This window comes from Cariama cristata, unplaced genomic scaffold (assembly GCF_000690535.1).
Source record: "Cariama cristata isolate BGI_N322 unplaced genomic scaffold, ASM69053v1 scaffold4808, whole genome shotgun sequence".
NCBI classification, from domain to species: domain Eukaryota; kingdom Metazoa; phylum Chordata; class Aves; order Cariamiformes; family Cariamidae; genus Cariama; species Cariama cristata.
The window spans coordinates 94,663-108,164 of NW_009632750.1; the positions used below are offsets into that span (position 1 = coordinate 94,663).

A 13,502-nucleotide genomic window follows, 5' to 3' on the forward strand; every position below is an offset into this window, starting at 1 on the left:
ATGGGGAGGCCGGCATGGCAGGACGACAAGGTCAGACAGTGGAAAGTTGTTCCACAGAGCCAGCTGTGAGCATTCTTGTCTTCTCCTCACTTCTCCATCACAAAAAAAGCAGAATGGAAGAGCAAGAAACTGGCATTACTGTTCCTCCTCACCCCATACACAAGTACTTTCAGCATGGGAAACAAACACTTACCAGAAAACATTCTCTTAAAAAGGCATCAGTGGAAAATCTGTTTATGCTATCAGACCTAATCATAACACAGCTCAAACAGGAGCCAAGTTAAGATCACACAAGCAACTGCATTCATTATTAAACCACATGTTTTTTCTAAAGATAGCGAAACACACTTTCATAATAACTGCCAAAGTCCTTGTTCTGAAGCACAAAAAGGTTGCCTTGTTCTGTGGTACTTCTTTACGTGACGTAGGAAGATTATGTAGAAAAAATATTCTTTTCCATTTCACTCTCAGAAACAGTTAAACCAATTGAAAATTAATTGACCTCCAGATGGAGGCAGACAACTGACATGGAAAACCGCAATCTAAGGGGTTAACACTTGGTAAAGTAACAAGGAACAGGATCTTCTAAAGTGCTGGGAAGCCTTCATACCATTCAACTAGATCAAACAGAGCAAAATCTGCCCTTTTTTGCACCAGCAGCAGCGACAGCAGAGAATAACATGTCTATGAATGTACTTCAGTGTAGAGGGTAATTCCACTGCTCTGAAAGCACAAACAGCATGACGAGAAGTGGAATGATTTCCACCTTCATCCACTCGGAAAAACTTTCCTAAACCTCCCTAGTCCCACTGCTCAGCTCCTGAGCTATTATGAGCTGGCAAGGGCTCTGCTCCAGGTCACTTCTTCTAACCTGCTGCTAGAAATGTACTCGGTCAACTCCAAACTCTTTTAGCAGGTGTTACAGCAAACATATCGTTCCAATGTGAAGAAGCTGGGATCCCACAGCCCATGAACAGAAAACATTGCCTATTTCAACAGATTGTTAAATCCCACACACCCGCTGCAAGCAGAGAGGAGACAGACTGCTATCGTTTTCACTTGGAATCATTAATGATTCATTCTGAGTCACCGGTGGGAAATTCCATAAATAGGACGTGGCTAATAACAATACTTCTTTGTTTTTCATTACGGTTAGGCACATTTTCTCTTTCCAGAATAAGTACACTTAAGGCGCAGTTTAAATGAAGACAAATTGATGCTCAGTGGTATGGACTAAAATCTTCAAAGCCACCTACAGAATTGGATGTTCGCCTCCTGAAGAGTTTCTGACGGAAACTAGAGACTGTATTTGCTCAGCACATTCTAAAGTTCTCAGTCTGTATTATTGTTCAGTCACAGAAAGAGCAATAAGGAAACAGAAGCGGAAGTCCAACTTTACCATTTGCAATCAGAGATTTAAAAATATTCCTATGTGACATCGTTTCTAGAGAGACACAGCTGCAAAAGCATGTGCGGGGTAACTCCTGACTACGACACTCTTCTCAGGTGCAGTCCTAGCCTCACTCCAGTTAGTGGAGGCTTCTAGTCAGTAAGGCTAGGATTTCAACACTTTCCTTGGCAGTTTTCTTTCATGGTCCCAATACAGGCAAAATAATGGTAATAATGCTCTTAGGAAAAAAAAAAAAACAACAAACAGAAATGCCTATTAAGAGCACGGACTAATACAAACCAGCAGTACTATAAATACATGTGGGAGATATTTTCTCAAAGAAGTGTCAGAGCTAAAAATCTATTCAAGCAGAACCCGAGGTATATTTTTGTCTAAATTCAGACATAGGAGACCAGTTCCTAGGCTGATCTAAGTAGAGTAGCTCAACTGAGCAGCATAGACCCATTTATAGCCACAGACCATCTGACTATATTAAAACTGAAAAGAGACACAAGAGAAAAGTTAGTATGGAAAGGATCACAAGGTTATACTAAGGTTAGAGAAATGCCCTTCCTTACATATGACTCTGGCTAACAGAGCAAAGAGAGTGATCCGTGCAGAGTGATGAGAATTTGATCCAGAGCTGCAGTATAACAGTCAAGGAAACGAAGCAGCAGGGTCATCAAAAAGTAGCCAAACGCTGCTACAAGCATGTACACAGAAGAAAGGCAACTATGTGCCTGCTAGGAATTACAATCAAACAGGGAAGAGAACGAAAGGTAAAACCTGAAGGTTGAAGTAAAGTCACACTAAAAAAGACCACATTCTCCCCCCTTCCAGAGGCTGCAATTTGTTTCATAATCACATGCATTTTTCCATTTATTTTTCTCCATTTGTGAAATACTCACATTCAGTTTGTTGCTATTTAACCAGTAGCCAAAATACTTGTAACTTCACATAAGCGCATATAAATCAATAAGAGTTTTTCAAAACTGTGTAAGACCTCGTGTGTTCCCTTCAAAGGAGATGTTATTAACTCGTTCTACAGCACCAAACTGTCTTTCATTACAGCTCCGGCACTGACCTGCCCACTGAAGTGCTTGCTGAACTCATGGCAAGGCTGTTTGTATGCATTTACTTACAGTCTCAAGGTATGCAGAAAATAGCACTCATTGTAACATATGCTTCTACTCTGCAACAAGAGCCTGAAAGTAACCACAACTATCTTTACAGAAGCTGTGGGGAACCAGCAAGAGTTGACAGATGTGAAGTATTACCTAAAATTGATAAAACAGTAACTAATGTTATGCAAACAAAGTGAAGTCATTCATTGATCATTTAGAAACATACGCCCAACTCCAAACACATGCTTTAGTCTACCGACACAAGTGAGGCTACTCATACATTTAAAGCTAAGTATATGCTTAAAGAACTTTATTAGGTCAATGCTTGTAAATTCATGGGCATCACAGCAAATAAACACACAGAATCAAAAACATGACCTTGTTTGTCTACTAATTACATGACTAGAATCATGACTTTGCTGACACTACACTCAAACTTGGCAATAAAGCCCTGTGTGTTCACTCTTTTCCAAAGCAGGACCTTCTAAAGAAACCCATCTTACCCTTCATTGAGACGTCTACAGAAAAGCAGCTTTGTTAAAAAGCAGTCAGAAATCTAAATGTCTGGAAAGGATCAACAGTAAGGAGGGAAGGTAGAAAAAATGTTAGGAAGCAAAGAGGACCATGGATCACTGGCATGCTTTATTTTAATGTAAACATTCTTGAGTGTGGGTGGGAAGTTACATTTACTCTGCTGACATATTTGTAAATTATCCTACATGTAAGCCTCATTATATACAGAGTTGAACCTCTTAATACCTTCTGAACTACTGAAGCCTTGTTTTGATGCATATACCATTATTCTCATTGAATTTCACGATTTCATGAGTACTTCTATACAAATACATATAAAATTACACACATTAATTCCTAAGTCAGTTTCAGCTATATCTTCCCCAAAATCCTTTCCTGCCAGCAATATTTATTTTAAAAAAAAAAAACAAAAAAAAAACAAACAAAAAAACCTTACTCTTGGTATTAAAATATTTTCCATTGTTTGAAATACCTGTTGGAAATCTGACTACACTTCCTCCCTCCAAAATACGTTCCTCCCTTCTGGCTGGAAACATATGAATTTATTTATTTAATTTCATTTCTTTTTACATCAGTAGCTCATATAATATCTACACAGGTCTGAAATCACAATCATGCTACCATTATTGGAAGAAATACGGTGTTTTGAACCTAAGCAGTAAAATGTCAATTAAGATTTGGAATATACTCTCAGCTGACCACACAGCACTTACATGTCAACATCCCCGTGTTCTACATCAGGAAACCTGGTACCCTGGAAGGAGAATCTAGTCTGTAATTTACTGCAGTATAGTGTGAACCAAATGGCAAAATCAGGTCCTAAGGTAAAATTTCGAGTCCAAAGTGCTTTAAGGACATCCCTAGAAACAGTAGTGATTTCACACAGTAAAATCTCCACAGAGATTATAGGAACAACACAGTATATAGGATTTAGGCTTGCTCAGGTACAGCTTCAGAGATTTCTTCCCTCATTTCATCCAACTTCTTTAAGAAATTTGATTAATTATTTGCTGTCAAAAGAGAATAGGAATTGACAAACATGGATTTCAACTCGACAACCCTGGAACCTGTCTGAGAGCACAACACATGGCCTGTCCTTTGACTTCTAGCCTCATGCAGCTTCCTGTGCTGTTCAGAGAACAATAGATGGATGAGATGCATAAAAGGCCTTGCAGCATAACTTGTCCATACTGAAAATGGTAGGCATATTTGCAATTGGATGGCATAACACCATTCCAAAATTTACCTCCCTTTAGATAGTATTTCCAATCACTCAGCTGCATTAGATCTCTGAAATACTTTGCAACCGTATACAGACCAACTATGCAGGCTGACTGCACAATCAAGACTGCCTGCTGAGACTTAGAGAGCTGCATTCAGCTAGCATCTTTGCTTAGAAAAATTACAGTATATCACACTGGACTACAGCAAGTCAGTCTTTTTGCCCTTTTGTTCTCAGTATTCCAGTGCTGCAAACAGTACACAGTACATTACCTACTGCTGTAACAGCAGCTTTGTTTAGAAGAACTTCTATGGCTAATCTTTTCAGATATACCTTGTTTATGTCTGAAATTATCTATATCTTTGTCTTCTTACAATATAGTCATTTTAAACACACTTTAATACGAACTCTATAGGTTTTTAGTTACAAAAAAAAAATTTTAAAGACTATAAAAATAGTTTGTAGGGCAATCTTTTCATGTACCTGTCATAACAGTTTTTGCATTTCTGACTGCATTAGATTTATAGGCAGAGCTTTATATTTTGTTGATTTAATCCAGAAATAAATAAAAAAATCCCTACATAACAGCATCTCAAGTCTGTGCCTTACATAGGTGTAATACAGAACAGATTCATGCCTTTTGATTGCTTGTTTCCCAGTATCACTGGTTCATTATCAGAGATTTGATTCAAATTTAATGCCAAAAGCTTAAATCAGCCCAATGAACTACCAGTTTCTCGGTGCAAATAACTAAGTGTTGTACACACAACTGTATACAAGCATGATTCCAGGGGATGGGCAGCTCCTGGGAAATGCCATGACCCTTAATAAATGCCTAGTTTCTCTCAATCTCTGAGACACAGGCATCCTGACTTAACAATTATCACTGCTCTCTGAACGATTCTAAAAACTCACTGATCCCTTCTTTTACTCATGTTATCTTGTAAACTTGGCAAAATAACAGAGAGAGGACATGTTCATATTGATTATTAAAGCAAATTAGAATACAATAAGATGCAACAAAAAACTATAACCATGAGAAAGGTGCACACTGTGGCAACACCAGGCAAATCTAGACACTTCAGGCTCCTGTAGAAAGTATCTAGAGCTACTGCAGACAAACCATGTTATCACGATTAAAAACTAAATGCTGCATTGCAGTCCTTACCTCATTACATGAATACATTCTGGTTCCTTGGTGAAGCTGTAGGCGTAGCCACTGGATGTTGTGCCAAAATCAATAGCCACAACAACAAGAAATAACTGTTCTACAGCATCATCTGCATCAGAGTCCTTCTGTTAAATAGCAGAAGCAAAATACACTGAGTCACTGATTACAATAACCATAACCTGTCTTACTCTTCAGTATTTCTGCTCTCCAAGACATGCATCTCTCTTCACTGGAAATATGGACTTCCCTAAAGTTCAGCTGTCACCAAAGATGATACCAGAAAGCTCAACATTCCAATGGAAGTGGAAATTCAATATATAACTCAACATACTGGCTGGAGCCTTTTACACATAATCTTCTGAATCAAGAGTTTCCTTCACACTTATTTTTTGGAATAGCTTTTATCCTGTATCATTAAAACTTAGGCCGAAACACCAGGTTACTGGTTTGGGGGCTGTTTGTGTTTTTTTTTTTTCTTAAATTGATCAACTGAAGAATATGTTTATATCCATCAATGTGGTATATTTGAGACTTATTTGGTGGTTTTAGGAGTTAACTATGTCATAACCTTGAACATGAGGTACTACTACCACCATTCAAAACTACTGGAGACAGAACAACCCAAAACACAGTGATAAGCTTTATATCGCATGATAATTATTTATTTATGAAGAATTTACATGACACTTAATTTGTAAGCACTGTATGCATTCTTTCCTCCTGCCTGTGCTAGAATGTGGAAAGCTGTCCAGCTCCTTATAGTGCATTTGAATCCTTCTCCCTGCCTTTTACCTGTAATCCTGCAATCCCTGAAAAGCACAGCCAAGGGTAACATGGGAATGTTAACTAGAAGAGGTGGGAGGTTTACGGCCCAAATCATAATGACGTGATATAAAGCACGATGTGAATAAACAAGGAATTGTATCACTCCCCAGTAGGCTTTTGCCTAACATAAATCCTATCTAAAGGAGGAACAAGTAATGAACAGCAAGGAACTACTCTTCACATGCTGATGGCCGTTAAAGCACTAACAGCTTAGCAAGACAGGAGGAGAACAAGCTGGAAACACTGGTGAAAGGGCTATGTGTTACAAGCAGGTAGATAGTGAAGGAGGGTAATACACCCGTCTGCACACACGTCATTTTGGCAAAATCACCATGGAACAGATCTGTCAACCTATTACTATACAGGTCATGTCTGAATCCTCCACCGCTGCTGCTCAGTCTGTACTCTCAATAAAATTTTGAAGCAATTGTTATTCTATTTTACAAAGGAACTGCCAAATGTCCTCGCTCTACGAGCAGTGTTCCACCATCTTCCTCAAATATCTCCATTATCTCCACGCCTGCTACTTCCAGCACCTTTCTATTGTACCTCTACATTTTCCAAGATCATCCCATAGGCCTGCTACTTAAAATGAAGAAACAAGAGTAATAAGGTTTGGTCTCAAATAATGAAAGATTTGTTTGGATTCTCCTAACAAACCTTTTCAACCAGGGTAGTATGTTATTTATATGTTTTCCTCAAAGAGTTTAAGGAGCAAATTTAACTGAAAGAGGACATAAATTCATCAGTATAACAGAAGTGAAAGGGGGAAGTTCTAGAGTATATGGAGAAAGAAGGGAATAAAAGCAAAAATTTAGGAGAGAGAACTCTGGAAATCCTGAAGAGGGATGCTGCACAACTCTGAACTTGATTCAGAAAGCTAAGGAAGAAATACAAGGGTAGCGATGTGTTCTGAACAGGATCCCTTGCAATATCAAGAAATATGCTGTGCATATACTGTGTTACAGATGACGCAGACGATCTTAAAAACAGATGGGACAGTTTAAATGGGAGTTTATCAACAAAATGAGCATGACGTACAAGGGATTAAAACACACTACCTTTACGGGACATTTGGATGCTTCCAAAAGCTTACAGAAGTGGCTATTCTTAAGAAACTAAAACACTTCTATTCTGAGCTTCTCTCTCTATGTTGGAGGAGACTGTTTTCTCAGGGAATTTGGATTTTACTGTTGAGTATCATGGATATATCCTTCTTTTCTTCAGAATAGAATGAGACGTTTCAGAGGCTGCCTAAACAAAGCAGTGATAAAGACAGGGACAGAACTTGGGCACCCTGAGGATCAAGAAGCCACTGCATTTGCTATAAAAATATGCAGAAGCAAATCTAATAGCTCAGCAAGTAGACAAAAAAAAAGCAAAACCAGGACCCTGGTGATAGAATGAGAGCTCTATCACCAACCCCAGTAAGACCAAAATTTTACTTAAGACTATGGATAGCATAAAAGGGATCACTATGTGAGGAAATGACAACTTTCTAAAGAAATTACATCCCACTAAACAGGCAGGAGAAAGTAATGTCAACATACAGTATATGTTAAGAGTGTATTTCTTACCACAATATGTGATGGAGACAGTGGAGTTATTCCAGGGTCTCCCAAACTTTTGGCTGGTGATGAGTAAGCAGATGTGGAAACTGCATCTGAAAGGAAACAAAAATTCTTCAGTGTTAGTAAGCAGAATGAATATGATAGGACAGTTGCTTTGCATACTGCTACACTATTTTCCTGTTGTAAGAGATCTGCCAAAAAAGAAAGCAAATTCCACAGTCGCCACGTAAAATATATTTTTTGCCTTACAACATGCTAAGACACAAAAACCGCAGTTTTGGTTTTAAAATGTTTGTCTGATCGCCATGACTAACTTCCTTTCTTTTGCCTATTACATTATCATGTACAATTTTAAAAGTCTTCCTAAATATATTCAGAAGTCATACCTGAAACAAGCAGCTTGAATACTATACACTCACATTAATGGCCTAAGATTTAAATGTATGAATGCAGAAACTAAACACAAGTTGTGAGATCAAAAAAGACAGACTCATTTTAAGAGAAAAGGAGAAGCTGATATCAATTTCATAACGCAGTAAAAATAAGTTGCAATTATTTCATCATGAACCTTTATTCTGAAACTTTCCCAATACTGTCTGTGTTTTTATTCTTCAATACACTCTGCACTGAAACATCTTGCAGCTGTTAATATTACTGCAGGACACAATCCAGCTGGGAAAAAGGAAAGTATTATTAACAAATCATCAAAGAAATATTTCTATGCTGCACACAATACTGAAATTTCATTTAAAGGAACATACAAACTGAGGAACAAATGCTGTAATGTGCTATTTGTGTTTTCCCTTCTTGTATTTACCCCATTGATGATAGAAAAAGAAATTGCTTATTAAAATAATTAAGCACTTATGACTCATATGGATTTATACATAATATATTCTTATGAAGACTGATATAGTTTATCAAAATGGAACATAGATAAGGTACTACAGACCCTGTCCATGCTCATACCCCTCTGCCCTCAAATTTAACCCCTGAGTTTACTGAATCTCTTCTGTAGAATACAAGCTAATTAGACATAAAGCAGAATTATTTAATAAGTCTCTAAAGATTAATCGCCATAATAAATATTAAACAATACATTTCAACATATTTTTATCACCTACTTGGATGTATCACACAATAAAATGCATATTTATGCATAGCATGTAATTCCTAGACCTGACTGACAAGTCAGAGCATTATTCTAAGATAGCACAGGAGTTGCTTTCCAAGAAAAGATCTTAGAGCTACTTAATGAAGAATCCTGTTGTTCCTGGTAATCAAATATGTGTTGTTTCCCAAGGAAGATGCAAAAACTCTGCAGTAGGTAACTATGGGATAATCTGCCCCAAGGAAAAAAATTTTCCTCCAAATCTTAATATCACTCTTGTAACAATGTTTATTTGTGTTCAAGTTATAATATGCATGTTCAGCCTGATCTTCAGAAGCATTTGCAGAAGCAAAATGTTCACATTTCCAACACAAGTTCTTCAAGAATATGTTACTCCTCTTGTCATGAAGTACAAAAAGCCACAGGCCAAATGCGACAAGCACGGAATCTGCTCCGTTCGTTAAGATATATTTGGATCAGATGCTGTTATCATCCTCCTTTGTGCAATTTCTTCCTCTTTTCAAAACAGATTAATCTTTGTACCATCAACACAGCATTTTTCGTAAAATTGAAGAACAGTATTTCAGCACAGGAAAAAAGAGAGTTAGAAACAAAACATGTTCCTTGCATCCTGCTGTCGTTCCTGACTGGACCTGAACCAACACCTCCTGAGCAGACCAGGACATCGCAATACTGACTCAACATCTTTGGAAACTGATACAATTCCCCCACTTATGATGCTGGCTTTGAAGCACGAAAATGTAGACATCAAATCACTATCTATGTGTTTTCAGTGTTGCACTTTGTTACTAATTCTTTTCGTTACCTGTTTCAGCGATCTATTTTCCAGCCTGTCTTCAGCTATCAGCCTGAGTGTACCTTGAGAAGTTATTTATAGCTCTACATGCAACTCAGAAAATCCTAATCTACAGTACACACATTTTTTTGTCTCTCAGAAAGCAGTGATTAAATAACAAGTGCAATATTCATATTCATCCAATGAAACTATGCTAACTTGGGTGGTGTTATATGAAGAATTTATTCAACTCAATTAAATTGCGATAATCCAGAGGTGTAAAATGTACACAAGGACACTCACTGTATCCACAACTATAAAAAATATTTGCTAACAAATAAAAAATGTTAAGCAGTGATCAGAGGTCTGCCTTAGCTACCCATAGAAATTATCGCCTACAACAGAAAATGGATTTAGGTATTTTCATTGAAAATCTTTAAAATCAATTGTCCATTTCAGAATGCTCTTGAAAACTTAGGCATACAGGCTGGATTTGTCGAAAGGCTAACTTTTTCTAATTCTCATCAACTGCTCAACTCTGCTGGAAAGTTCAACTCTTGGTGATTTACCAATATTTTTTGACCAGAGGAAAAAAATCCTTCCAAACCCATGACCATTCTGCACTGTATTAACTGCTGCTCCTGCAAATACCCACCTAAACAAAATAATTCTACAAGGAGTCCTAAATGCCACCAGCCTAGAGTTTTGTTGGATCAAGAGAGGAAAACCACGGAAAGCAATGCTACAACCTCTAAAGTAGCAAACTAAAATTTTCACGAAAACGTACTGTTACAGTGATTCTGTAGAGTTGCTATCAAGTTTGCACAAGCAGCAGCTGCATTACATTGCTACTCATTTCATGAGACTACTAACTAGTCATGCGCAATAACTGGGGCAGCCATAATTGTTATATTCTAACTCCGCTGTTAAAAGAGGCCCTGACACTATCAGAGAGTTTGCAGAGCTAATAAATGAAGAAGTGCAGTTCAGAATATTGGTAAGTTAAAAAATCATTTATCAGAGTGGTTGGCATTTGCAGAAAATGGCTTGCAAGTCAGTCACCCTGGATTTAACGCCAAGAGTTTTTCTAACAAGTAGTGAAACAGTTGGTAAAAGCAAATGAAATTAGGAAATTTCTAACATTATACTATCTACTCTATCTAAACTGAAAGGTGCTAAAACATATTTGTCCATGTGGGAGCTTTAATATTTTGTTGAGTTAGTGTCTGCTTGGGGAAAAAACGTGCATGTGTCATAATTCTTACAACTGTGTTCTGAAGATCGGGAGATGCATGGATATTCCAGGATATTTAAAAATCTCTTATTTCTAAAGGACTGTGATTGGTTGATCTGAAAGATAAAAAAGTATCTGTTCCAAGCCACAGAATGGGAAAAGGGTTGCAAGGAACCTGATTTGCAGTCATGCAACAAAAAAAAAGGATGCCCAGCCTTTAGGAATAAATACCTCTTCCTAACAATTTAAAAAGATGTCCTGGATAGTATCATGGTATTTGGAACAGTTCTTAAAAGCAGGATGACTTATTAAGGCTTCTGTAACAAAAAACCACAATCCAATAGTGTCCCACACAGCGAAAGTTCCTGCTTTATCTCCTGTGTTTACTAAGGATCTCTATCTATGTCAAACTACACACCATGAAAAAAACATATAGCTAAACAGCATGCGTTAAATAAACATTTAATTCTTGACAATTTGCACACCAAAATAAATGGAGAAACCTGAATTAGAATCCAAATTAAAGTTAGTCTTCAAACACACCAATATTAAAAATAAACTTTTTTAAAATATGATGCAAATTTCTTGATTAGAAATTCTTTAATTTACTTACGAACAAATAATATGAACATTAACCTGAAATATGACTGTCTATATCAGGGGTTTGGATAATTTAACTGCATGTGTATAAAATGAATTTGACCACATCACTACAATTTCTGACTCAAGTCCTAACCTAAGCAATTGCAAAAGAACACCTTGTGCATTTTTAAGGTGACCAGGAGAGGAAGGGAAAATAGGGAAGACTCCCATTTTCAGCATATTTTTTTTTTTTTAACATTCAAACGGTCCTGTTTACAGATTTGGTGAAATTACAAGATCAGCAGGTACTGTATTAATAACAAATCATATCCATTATCATATTAGCTGCAATTGCTGGGTTAGCAGCTTTAATTTAAATTATTCCTTCTCTTCATCTAAACACATGCAAGAGTTTATTTTCTGTGGTTGCCTGCAACAGCTAATCAGTTCAGTTTTTTCTGTTTTTCAGAAAATGATCAGCCACATTCTAGATTTCAACAAAATGCAACAAAGCTGATGACAAAACCCAATGAAGGATTAACGTTTAAGTGTCACCAAATACAGAGTAAAAATAAAGGCCAGAGCATTTCTAAAAACTTAGCTGATTCAGTGTGAACATTTCACTGATAGCATGTTCAGCTGAATCTGATTTTCTAATCGATCCAGAGAGCAGGACCAACCTCCTTATTTAATTAGAAAGATCAGTTAATGGCAGCTGATACGCTCTGGAAGATTATCAGTCCGTTCTGAATATTTGAGAGGCCCTGCCAGGCATTCCTATTCAGAACTGGATAAACGAGTTTCAGTGAAGCACAGAAAGTATCAGACACGGACCACTACAGTCCCAGATAATCAGTTTTAAGACAGCAGGCTTAAACCTTCTTTAAGAAAGACGACTGCTAAACCGCACAGTCACAAGTCACTAAGGTCGTACTAAAACAAAAATTTTTTTCAGCAGCTACACAAAATCTTCTCTTTTCTATTAAATTTAGCTTTCATTAAATATTTAACTTTATATAATTCAGTTACATCACGCATCAGCAAAATTTGCTGCTTCACATATTAAGGAAATTGTCCATTTCAACAGCAAAGCAGCATGCCATAGCAGTGGATTCTCTGCTAACAGAAGGTTCCCTGCAGCCCAAGTAACAAAGACAACAGATAAGCTAAAGTGTGCATTGTCTCTCAGAAAGAATTTAACAAGACAAGTAAAAGCAGGAATTCAGGAAGCAGGGTATGCTGCTCAACAGCATAAAGCACAGAAATGTAGTCAGATAAGGGAAGGAGGGAAATTTCTGAGTATGTCTCACGTCACCAGTTTAGCGGATGGAAAAGATACAACTTTAAAAAAAAAAAAAAGAGAAGAAGAAGAAAAAAGGTATGAAACCCTACGTCTGCCATCAGAAACCCCAACATGGACCTCTTCAGGCACATTCTGCAGTACTTCAGAGTCATGCCTACAAAAGAGAAGGCTTGGCCAGGCCAGAAGTGCACTTTTCAAATCTTCACAGACCTCACTTCCAAGTGATGGTGAAAGGAACTCATCACGGTCTGGATCTCCTACAGCTGTTTTGCAAACCAGAAAATAGGTAGCATCTCTATGATATCATCTCTCTGCAGGAACATGCCTGAACACTACTGTGTATGTTATATCCCAATCAATGTATCTATTCGTTTCTATTTCTATCCTGCCAAAGTGGTCACAAACCCAACAATTCCTAATTAAACTCTTCTCATGATTTTCTGAATCAATAATAGGATCAATACTATTCCCTATTTCAGATCATATTTCTAGCATTTTAAGAAGTGCTTTCACAATAAGAAGTCTTTTTTTTTTTCAATCCATAATGTACAATGCAATGAATTCCATTCATTGTGCAGATCTGAGCCTTTGGCTGAGCTTGAAGACACACTGGGAAGACCTAGATATCACACGCTCTTC

The 13,502-nt window shown here is 37.3% G+C and overlaps 1 protein-coding gene across 1 annotated transcript in view; it reads right to left on the reverse strand.

The window, feature by feature from the left end:
- Positions 1-13,502, reverse strand: part of HSPA12A (heat shock 70kDa protein 12A) — a 49,648-nt gene that overhangs the window by 34,317 nt on the left and 1,829 nt on the right. The window contains exons 2-3 of the mRNA XM_009706476.1: positions 7,844-7,929; positions 5,439-5,566 (exon numbers count right to left, since the gene is read on the reverse strand). Of these exons, the coding sequence (XP_009704778.1) occupies positions 5,439-5,566; positions 7,844-7,929 (214 nt within the window). The remainder of the gene's footprint in view (positions 1-5,438; positions 5,567-7,843; positions 7,930-13,502) is intronic.